At 40.0% G+C, this 11202-nt stretch overlaps 1 protein-coding gene across 7 annotated transcripts in view; it reads left to right on the top strand.

Annotated features, from left to right (window-relative positions):
* Positions 1-8318, top strand: part of LOC311012096 (RNA-binding Raly-like protein) — a 32964-nt gene extending 24646 nt beyond the window's left edge. For 4 of the 7 annotated variants that reach the window (XM_084007425.1, XM_084007424.1, XM_084007427.1 and 1 more), the window contains exons 3-8: positions 3512-3587; positions 4044-4091; positions 4835-5025; positions 5802-5915; positions 6136-6293; positions 7547-8318. In XM_084007425.1, coding sequence (XP_083863551.1) covers positions 3512-3587; positions 4044-4091; positions 4835-5025; positions 5802-5915; positions 6136-6293; positions 7547-7624 — 665 coding nt within the window. In that variant the 3' untranslated portion in view covers positions 7625-8318. Of the gene's footprint in view, positions 1-3511; positions 3588-4043; positions 4092-4834; positions 5026-5801; positions 5916-6135; positions 6294-6820; positions 6859-7546 lie in introns of all 7 variants that reach the window. The other 3 variants (XM_084007428.1, XM_084007429.1, XM_084007430.1) reach the window with 3 other exon arrangements.
* Positions 8319-11202: the final 2884 nt, after the last annotated feature.

Below are 11202 nucleotides of genomic sequence, written 5' to 3' on the forward strand. Positions count from 1 at the left end.
GTCAGACTGTTGGCAGCTAGAAGGGGCTGTCAATCAAGACGAGGCCATGTGGTGATGAGTCACAGTCTGGGTCTGCTATTGCATTTGAAGGGGATTTCATTGTTTTTTGTTCTTTTTACTAAGACGAAAAAAAGGAAAGCTTTGCCTTGCAGTTTTTGTTTTAACACACAATCGATGTCTCGGATGTCTCAAGGCCATTAAACCCTTAGAAAGGTTCCAGCCTCTCTGCTCATCTTTGTCTAAGTCTCTTTGAAAGCTACAGTGGACTGAAGTTAAATCACTGAATTAATCAATGCTTTCTACCTTAATTCACCTGGTTGGTCTCATGACACTGAGCTCTCCCACCTTCAGAGCTTTGAACTACTTTCAGCAAAAGTTCATCTTCATACTACATAGAGTTTTGATTTTAATACACACAAAAACAATTTAAACCAAAGAACTCCACGCTTTTAAAAAGATGCTACCAGAAAATGTTTTTACTTTGAAGTTGATGATGTAATGAATGCTTTTATATTTTATATATATATTTTATATATGAATCTGTTGCATGTTTCATTGCTAGCTATTTGAGAATAGTCCAACTTGCTGTTTCAACTCAATCTGCAATTTCACAAACTTGTAGATGTATTTTTAAAGCTTTAACCAACAATTTAACAATGGAGTTAATTAAGCTACAATAGATTTAGACATCGAGTCAAGCACACTATACATACTCAAGAGAAGATTGGGATGTTTTTTTGTTACCCCTAGATGTACAGCCAACTGGATTACTTACAAACCGGAAAAAACATACAATGATTATCAGGCAAGTTCTGCAGTTACACAGTAGGGGGGCGTCTTTTTTTCCATGATTTCTATTCAGATTTGTGGATTTATTGACAGTCGACAGTTATGACTCAGAGAAACAGCAGCTAAATTCTCTTAATTGCCTCCGTGAGCTTTGTGTCACAGCCATCGCCGACTGTGTTGATGGATGAGACGAATCAGCGGGCCAAACAATAATTAACTTCCTGTTGTTTGCAGTATGTAGCTTTCCCTTTTACCTACCAAGCGCGGCATCTACGCTTCTGTTACAGCATTGTTGTGTTCATCATCTTCAGTAATTGTTACACAGAATTACATATTAGTTCTGGTAAGAAAACGCAAAATGGAAAAAACGGTCAGGTCCAGTATTACATAAGTAATCTGTGAATATGTTTACTTCTATAGTGTTTTTGTGTTTAATAGACTTTCTCCATGAAGCACGTCTTTGTCTGTTACCACCATGCTTTTGTGTGTTTATATCACAATAGTTGCCATGACGATTTGAAGGCATAATAGAGATGGTGCCTCTTCTTGCTCACAAGATTGACGCTGAGTCTGCAGGGATTATGTTACCCAATAGCAGTGTTTCCCCTAGAATTTTTTTCAGGCCCGGTGGTACCCACCGAAAAAACCCTAAACAGACGAGACGTGTGGGATGGTGTATTGGTGCAGTTGGATTAAGTCAGGTGGCACAGCAAGCAGTCTGCAATTCTGCAATTATTATATTTGCATTCAACATTTTTGTTCAACCAGAGTGTATTCAAGATCACAAGGAGAGAGTGACTTATTAAGGTGCTGGTTGATGGAAATGATCAGGGTCCAGAAAAATATGGCTGGAAAATATTGAGCATCACATTAATAATAGCTACAGATACTGTAAAACACTACAACGACATATGAGTGCATATATTGTCTTATTTTATCAAGTAAAATATAAGTTATAGGTTTACTCAGCAGCAGTTAACTCAAAGTTCCACATCTTATCAAAAACAATCCAAACGGGCTTTGGCCGGTTTGGCCGGTTGTACATACGTCATCACGTCCTAATACTACACACACATGGCGTGATGTTGTTTTTAAGGAGCGCCGTCTCTGCTTATATTTCTCGACAACACTCGACCTGCATCAGCGCATGTGCGCACGAGCGGATCTGTGCGAGCAGACAGCGCGAGCGCAGCGGGTTTTGGACGGAGACACACAGCGGCATTTTTATTATGTAAAAATAAATAATAATGTAATGTAATAAAATTAATATTATGGACCCTATGGACCGGTTCCGCTCACACCACGAGTCTGAAGAGTGCAACAGCTTATCAAAATACAGTGTCAACTTTCCGTGTTTTCAAAGTAGAAAGCGACATCGTGGTGGTTTAACGAGGCGGAACGGCATCAGAACAACATCAAACGTGTAAAGTACACGAAGAAAAAAGTAGCGGGAGCGCGCGGCGTGGATTGTTGCGGCCGCGCGTCTTGCGGAGCAAGTCTACTGTGCTGCGCGGAGGCGCTCCTGATTATTGATTTATGAATGAATTGATAGGTGGCTTATTTTTGGTATATTGATTTTTTTTTTGGCCTGGCGGCAGGTCTCCTTGGCCTGGCGGGCCGCCAGGCCTGTACAATGGTAGGGGAAACACTGCCCAATAGGAAGACGGCTAGAATGAAGTCCCTCTCATGTGTCCGTGTCCGAGGAGTGATTTAGAGGGAATCGGCCCTCAGGCTAATCTTGCCCTGTACTCCTTTTCTTTTTTTTCTCCCCTTATCAGCGGAGTCCCTCGTGGGATGCCGATGTTTTCACTTCAAAATGGAGAATCGCTCGTTGTTCTTGCGTTAATGTTGAGAAAAACATGCTGTGGTCAAGCTATAAACAAGATTCTTACAAATGTTTGAAAAAAGATTTGCATTACCTTGATATATGGTATGGATCACAAACAGTATGTTCAGTACATTATTACATTGATTGTTTAGGGTGTAATATGTCAGAAAACAGTGAAAAATGATACATATCACAAGTTCCCAGAGTCTTCAAATCTTCAAATTCATCTTCAAATTACATGTTTTATCTGAATATTGATCCCCGACCGAAAGATATTCAATGACATGTGAGAAACCAAAGATTATTAAAAAGTTTTGCTTGATAAATTACTTTATTGAAAATCGACAATTATCACATACAGAAAAATGTTCTTCCAGAAGGCGCTTATTCTACCAGGGATGCAATGTTTAAATAGTATAGTAGGCATAGGCACATTTTTTTTTTTACTATAAATCTGTTTACTTGCAGTCAAACACACTGTGATTCTTTGATTTATATCCAAACCTTTATATTTTCCAGTGATCCTGAAGTTACCAACACTGTAACATGTCTACAATCTCTGTTCTCATGTGGTTAAATCCAAACTAGGTAACTAAGTATGAATATGAAATCGGGATTTGTGAACCCACTTTTGACTATTATCGTGGGACATTTGTTTAATTGTGTTAGTTAAACAGCTTGGAAGCTCATAAAGTTTAAATTATAGCACATGAAAATATCAGGTAATATTTTAGTTTATGAGTGTTGAAGAAATTCACTTGACTCCACTTTTTTTACACAGAATTTCGGTGTAGCTGCAACCTTTCAGATGAATGTATAATCGGAGTGTTTTCAGTCAGACATTAAAGCTGCTACTCTTTCACATCATGACGTCGATTTTCATTCTGTTTGCAGACATAAACATGGCAGGAGAGCCGAAACCATACAGGCCTAAGATGGGCTCCAAGAGGCCTCTCTCATCCCTCTACAGGTCTGTTTGAAACACACGGGTCGATATTATAAAGTAACGGTCCGATGTTGCTTTGCTGACCTAGTTTTTCCCGCCATAATTATATTCATATTATATTCTGCTGTCTGGTCGGGTTCCTTTGGAGGCCATTATCCCAACCGTGATGTCGGTGTCTGTTATTATTCTACATATAAAAAAAACCAGTGGAAAAGAAGTGAGATGTGAAATTCAAGAATACAAAATAGCTGTTCATCAGGGCTTAGCTTATTCACTTTCTTGCCGAGAGTTGAATTGAGATTATTTTAGTATATAGCAGGAGGCAATCTCCCAGGTCTGACAGAAATGCCTTTAAAATTGCATTCTCTAATGGCCAGCAGGGGGCGACTCAACAAGGTTGAGAAAATAATTCATGTATTACACATGTATTATTTAACCCTGTTACGGAAATCTTAAAACCGGTCTGTTTTCTCTTCACAGCAGCTATGAGTTTGACTACGACTACTACAGAGATGATTTCTACAGCAGGTACGTAAAGACGATTGTTTTGTGGTAAATATCACAACATTCTGGCAGAATAGTATCCTTTAAACTCCTCTCCCCGCTATTTCTGCCCATCAGTTTTCACTCTCCTTTCTTCTCATTCCAGAGACAGCTACTTAGATAAAGATGAGTTTTGAACAGAATGGCCCCGTTTCCATCTGAGGCAAAGTAACTACATTATCATAGTCATAATGAATGTCATATTGGGGAGGTTTTTATTCCTCTCCGTTGGACTTGCTAATGATGCTTTTATCCGCATAGGCGAGTACTGAATGTCAGATGGTCCCCCGGCTGGTCATTTGCACCGGCGAGGCAGCGAATGTATCTTCCTTCTGACAGTTTCATTGGATTGTTTACTTCCTCTACTTTGCAATATCCCTGATGAGAGTCGAATATTTCAGCTTCGAGTCAATTATTGCTATTTTGGCAATTTGATGCGTCGTAAGCAACTGGGAACAAGATGTGATTGAAGGACGGTGGCGTCGTTAAATATGTAGCGCTATCATTTCGTCATCTCTTGCAGCGTGTCTTGGTTCCTTTTGTAAGCGTTTCTTGTTGCTCATATAACATCGAGCAAACGTGGCAGCGACTCCAGGAAGTGCCCATAATAAATCCTGAAATACTTCTCTGTGCTGTTTTTTTTAAAATGTGTTTTTCTGCACTGTAACACGATTTGTAGAATTTGTATTGTTGAGATTGCTGCAGCTTTATTCTTCATGTGTCTACAGACTCTTTGAGTACCATGGTCGCGTCGTGCCGCCGACCCGTGCTGTGATCCCAATCAAACGTTCGCGGCTAGTCGTCCCGTCCACACGCAGAGCCAAATCCTCCTTTCCAGTCAGGGCCTGTTCTTCCTCCTCCTCCTCCTCTTCCTCCTCCCGAGCGCTCAATGTCGGCTCGTCCATCACAGTCCCTAAACGTATGTTCTCTTTGTCCCTTTTTGCTCCTCTAAGTCTCTTTTTCCTGCTCTGTTTAAAGTTAAATTTACAACTTGAGTCTTGTGTTGTAGGTTTGTCCATCATTTCTAGGTTGTTATAAGAATGTGCTCACCAAAGCTCTCCTCAGCTTCTACGGCGCGTTTTAGTGTCTTTCAGCTCATAGCTGTAACGTTGTGCATCCTGCAAATGGACATTTTTGGGAAATATGGGATTCCACCCTTGTGTGTGGTGTTATTGCTCGATTAAGCAACTTTTCAGACCCTCTTAGCAACTTTATTTATTTAAAAGTGGCTAAATTAAAGACTTACAGACTATCCCGGATAAATCTATTTATCCCCATGCATGCTGCTCAGAGTAATCACAGTCCACAGCTCTTCGGCAGGGAGCCAGTAGGGGTTTCTATGGTTACATCTTCTATGATACACTTACATTCTTGTAAATAGATGATGATTCATAATGTTTTTTACATGAATAAATACATGCATAAATACATAATTTTACATGGATAATAAAGCGTTGACTCTGTAATACAAACACGAGACACTATAGAATAATGTTTTCTCTGATTCCTCTGCTAACGGTTCATTTGAGCGTCTCTTTCGCTCTGTTAGGGTGCTCCTATAGTATGTAAATATGCATATTATTTGTTTGATGTCCTCCCTCCTTATTGGTACATCACTGGCTGTTGTAAGCACATCTGTATGCTTGTCAAACGTCCCATTAATCAGGCTTTTTTAACTTTATGAATTACTTGCAGTGAAGACGGACCAGCTCCTAACGATCAAGAAGGAGCTGTCACAGATCAAGACAAAGATCGACTCATTGCTGGGAAGGCTGGAGAGGATTGAGAGGCATCATCGCTCTGACGGCGGTGAGGTTGGACATAGGGGAGGGGGAGGACGTGTGCTGGAGGAGCATGCATATATACACTAGCAAATGAATGACACACTCTGGGGAAGTGATACAGAAAATATTAAAGCTTCATAGAGTGGCTTGTCTGAAAGAACGATTATTCTATTAGTGAAAACAAGACGTCAGCTCAATAGATCTATTACGCCCCGATGTTTACTGCCAGTCTCTCTTCTTCGCAGACATGCCGAGGAAACAAGAGGGGGTGTGTGAGTGTCTCCATGGTGACGCGGCGGACCACTCCGGTGGAGAGGAGGCGGGGGAGACACACGAGGTGGAGGCGGGGGAGATGACGGACGGCGGCGAAGATGACTTTGACGACGAAGGCACCAGTGACATGGTGAGCAGGTCGAAAGGATGTTTACGACCTCAATAGGGAGTGAAAGAAATGATTTAATTGCTTCTAAATGAAAATGAAATCTGAAGCATCAACTCTTAATCAATGGTTGTATAGCCTCTCAAGCTGCCTGGCCTTGGAAAAACTGACGTGTTCTAATAAAGACATTCCTTAAAGATGAGGACGCTTTATAGCTGGAAACCCAGTTACTCAACCAACTATGTGCCTTCTGATGAAGAAATGCAGCTTCTGTATGAGAGAATATTGAACTTCCTTTTTCTCAGGTTTTTCTCTTAGTTTGTATCTATCTTGCTTTTTTATTTGTCCATTTCATTGTAGAAAAATATGAATGCTAATCAATATATTCCTGCAGAATTAACCATTTTTATTTACTTTTTAGTAACTTTGATTATTTGAAGCTTTCATACAAAATGATAAGAATTAAAAAAAAAAAAAAAAGGGCCACTTTTGAGAATGGATCTTAACCTTACTGATGTCTCACTGATGTTTATTTTTCCTTATAATTGCAGATAGAGAACCACATATCAGACATTGACAACTAAGTAAGGTCAGTATTTAATCTGAATAAAAGGGAATATTTCTTTATTCATAGGGCAACAGTCTGGCATTGTGTGCATAGATTTTGAATGGTGTAATGGTAAACACGTAACGAAGCACGGCAACTTTTAGTCAGCAGCAACAGTGACTAGAAAAATCGTTGGCTTATTTTTCCACTTTGAAGCAGCCGTGAGAAACGCTGCTCATCCCATCTTCTAAATGACCTGTCATTCTCGCCGTCTGGCCGCGTGAGGAGAAAACAGCTTCTCCGCAGTTATCGCTGATGACTGTCTGAACAGCCGCAGAGATACGACTCCGTCTCAGCCGCATTTTCCATCAAACGACATTTAAATCCCCAGATTTTCTTCATATGAACTAATAGCTTTGCGATTTAATTTGCCTCTTGGCTGACATTTCCTCCCTTCTGTCCTCAAGTGCCCGATAACGGAAATCTTTTCCCGCCCGCTCTGAACATGATGGATCGTTAAGATTACAGGCATAATGAACTGTTTGTCCTCAGGTGGATAACTCAATGGTTGCAGGTAATATTGGAAGCATTAGTTTATTCTAATGTTAGTTGCAGCCTCCACCTATTTTTCTCCTCACAGTGAAGTTTAGCTGCCTTTTCTACAAACGTTTTATGTACAAGACAGCCAGGCGATAATTGGGAATTTTCACCGTTTTGTTTTCTTTTTCAGCTTTTTTCAAGCTGGGCAGTAAAAAGGAACCCCCAGTACAAGAAGATGGGCGAATGGATGCCAGCAAAACCTTCCTGATCGAGAAGGTGCATTTGAAGTTAAAGGAAGGCAATGACGGGAATGACTGGCGGCAGAGGAAGATTTCTTCAAACTCGTTTTGTTTTTGTTTTTTGGTCTTGTAAGCCTCATTAGAACACGACGCTCCTGTTTCTTCATCTAAATTCTGGTTTAGATGAAGAACACATCAGAATTCTTCAGACTACTGCAAAGAGCAATCTATAATCTGCCTTCAAGATGATTGCCTTTCTGAAAAATGAGGACAATATGTTGTGTTAATACTATATTATGGTCTGTATTGTGCATAAAAATGCCGTTACGTGATCGATCAATGAACCCTGATCCGCCCTCTTTTGTCGTGTTTTGTTCCGTTTCTGTGCATCGAGCCACAACGCTGGCAGAGAGCTAAATATGAATGTAAGAGGAACACTTGATAATTATGTGATTTTTTGCTTTATTTGTACCTTTTCGCTGAAATATACACGTTATGTAATTTATTCAGAATGTTCCCACACGGTGTTTGTATGCATTTTGTGTTCATCATCTGTTTAAACATGATAAGAAACATTTAGAATTGTGTTTACATTCTGTTTATGGTTAACAATAGATGACTATTTTTTACTATCAGCATGTTTAAAATGTGGTTCTTATGGATCATTTGTATTCATTGCATCTGTTGTACAGCTATGGATGATAGAAGTTTTTGAAATAAACTCCTTCCTCCCAAAATAAAAACCCTTTTGAGTTATTCATTTTACCAAAATATATTTCGGAGTCTGGGAGGTATGCACACTGTGTTTCTGCTCAGTGGAAATATATTTTACCGCTTGAAAAACTATTGTTTTTTAAATTAACTTTGTGTGATATCGGAAGCAGCATTGGAAAGTTTCTACTTGACTTAAGTTAAAGTTTAGCCTCATCATGGCTGTAGGGGTGTCGATGCCTTTCTGTCTGTGAAAACATCCAAACCACTATTGGATGGATGGTCAGGGGATTTTGTTCAGCCATTCATGTTCCCCAGAGGAGAAATGGTCATTCTCTTACTTTTCCTCCAACATGTAACTAAAATACAGTACATGTGCAGTACATTTTACACTAAGTACTGCACTGGAATGCAGTGATGAGGTAGTTGTACGCTTTCCCTGCCATTTTATACATGTATATATGTATCTACTTTTATTCTTTTAATTTATATGCTATAGGAAGCGTGGGTTCTCCACGGGTTCTCTGGCTTCCTCCCACACTCCAAAGACATGCAGGATGGGGATAACTTGCCCATTAAATTGCTCGTAGGTGTGAGTGTGAGTGGTTGTCTGTCTCTACATGTCAGCCCTGTGATAGACTGGCGTCCTGTCCAGGGTGAACCCTGTCTTCTTTCAATGTCAGCTGGGTCCGGCTCCAGCCCCCCCGCGACCCTGAATACAGGATAAAGCGGTAGACGATGGATGGATATGAATATTTCCTCCACCATCTCAGTTGTTTGTGTCCCGTGTGAAAATTATTATTATTACGCTAAATTATGATAGAAGGTTAGTTGGTAACATTATGCCTTTTAAGTAGTTAGCATGGCCAAAGCCTAAGTTATTGCCTGTCATTAACTTTACATAACATCTGAAATAACATTGCAAATGAACTGCCCGACTCAAACTAAAGCCTTACTTCTGAGTATCTTCTTCAAACTATTTTCAAAACAAATGGGATACCAAGGTGAAAATAGAGGTCTGGCAGAATGATGCTCAATGTAAGAAATTCTCCATTCAAGTTTAATTATAGCATTCCTATGCATTAGTCCTGGTCTGTAGGCTAATTGGGTATGAGAATATTCATCAAAAAGACAGTGCCCTTGAAAACTATAGTTTATGAGTGATAAGTGGTGGTGAGGCAGCAGCAGATGGCCTTTTCTAATTCAGTCACTTCATTAGCACCAGATCATCATTTGCACAGGTTAAGGAGGGCCATTGGCCGGGTTGATGGTATAATTGGTTCTATCATCGCTGGCTAGCAGCCAGTGAGTACAATGATCAGTCATGCAGCTCCTCTAATATGGACAATGTTCAGTGTGTGATGAACTGAATCAATCACCGGCCTGTAGCTGCTGGAGGAATTATGAGTATAATAGGGGTCAGGATCTGTATAATACATCTGTGAGCAGTCGTACTTGAGCACAACTCACAGCAAGCCTTGTTTCTCAGGCCTGTAAGTCAATGATTGAGCCAATGTTTAAGTTATATGAATTTTGTCTTTGAAAAAAGGATTAGGGTCATTTATATTTGTATGGCTGGTGGTCAAATATTTGTGAGGTGTGAGCTGTATCACACTGTTCTCCTGCAGAGGTTTTTTAAAACGCCAATATGAATCCTCTCGGTGTGCGCGGCCCCCAAAGGTAGCTTCTTCTTCCTCACCTCAGATCTCGGTGCCCAGCCATGTCTCCTCAGCAACAGCTAGTGTATGTGTGTGGGTGTGAGTGGGTGTGTGTATGTTTGTGTGTGTGGGTGTGTATGTCTGTGCATATGGCTATGTGTGCGTGAGTGTGTATGTCTCTGTGTATCTCTGTGTGTATATTTGTGGGGGTGGGAGGTTTGGGTTTCATGGTGTACTTTGTTGTTCATAACTTGTTTCGTTTTTGTTTTGTTCGCTTTTATTTTCTGTGAGGCACTTTGTGCTACTGTAAAGTATGAAAAGTGCCATATAAATAAAGTTTGATTTGATTTGATATCTATTAGCACTTATATTGGAAATAAATCTTCAATTTCAGTTCTGGGATTTCTATTAGTATTTGTTTTTTTATTAGATATACTAAAGATTCTAGTGTTGATCTGCAGCCCCCGCGACCCTGAATACAGGGTAAGCGGTAGAAAATGGATGGATGGATGGATGGATCTGCAGCATCAGCATCAGAGTGTGACTGTGTGTGTGTGTGTGTGTGTGTGTGTGTGGGAAACCAAGAAAACACGGAGTGGATTCTTATTGCTGTGGGTATTGTCTTAATGAAAGTGGAACGGATTTGATCATGAAGCAATGAAAAGAGCGCTTGACAAATTAGACCCGCCACTAAAATTTTAATGGGAAATGTGGGGGGGTCCAAACGACTTTTTTAAAAATGTGGGGGGGGGGTCCCGACCCCTCAAAATATGGTGGCGACTCCCATGATTAAACAGCTAACTACACTAACTAGTTCTTAAATTGTTGAACATCATGTTTTGTTGTTACTCCCTCCCCTTAGTTTCAGTACACATCGAAATTATTCACAACGTTGCTTGTACACTGTCTCGGATATATTAGTTGTTTATTATATGACCTAGGCTATACTTTACTTTACTGGTGCTCTACTACATCTCAGAGTGAAGTGTACTCTGCTACATTTATTTTACAGATATTGATTATTATTCCAAAATATTATCATCAAATAAAATATTACATTTTATTATTGATCCAGCTACCCAGTATACATTGAGCCTTTGTCTTCACCAGCTGCAATATTCAAGTGATGTGTGTACACGTGAATGCAACACTAATTCTAACCTGGCCTATATTATGATCTTTAAATATTCCATTCTGCCTAATGAGTATGTTTACGTCTAGTGTGTGTCCTTCAAATA

Source organism: Eutrigla gurnardus, assembly GCF_963514095.1.
Source record: "Eutrigla gurnardus genome assembly, chromosome: 4".
Lineage (NCBI taxonomy): Eukaryota > Metazoa > Chordata > Actinopteri > Perciformes > Triglidae > Eutrigla > Eutrigla gurnardus.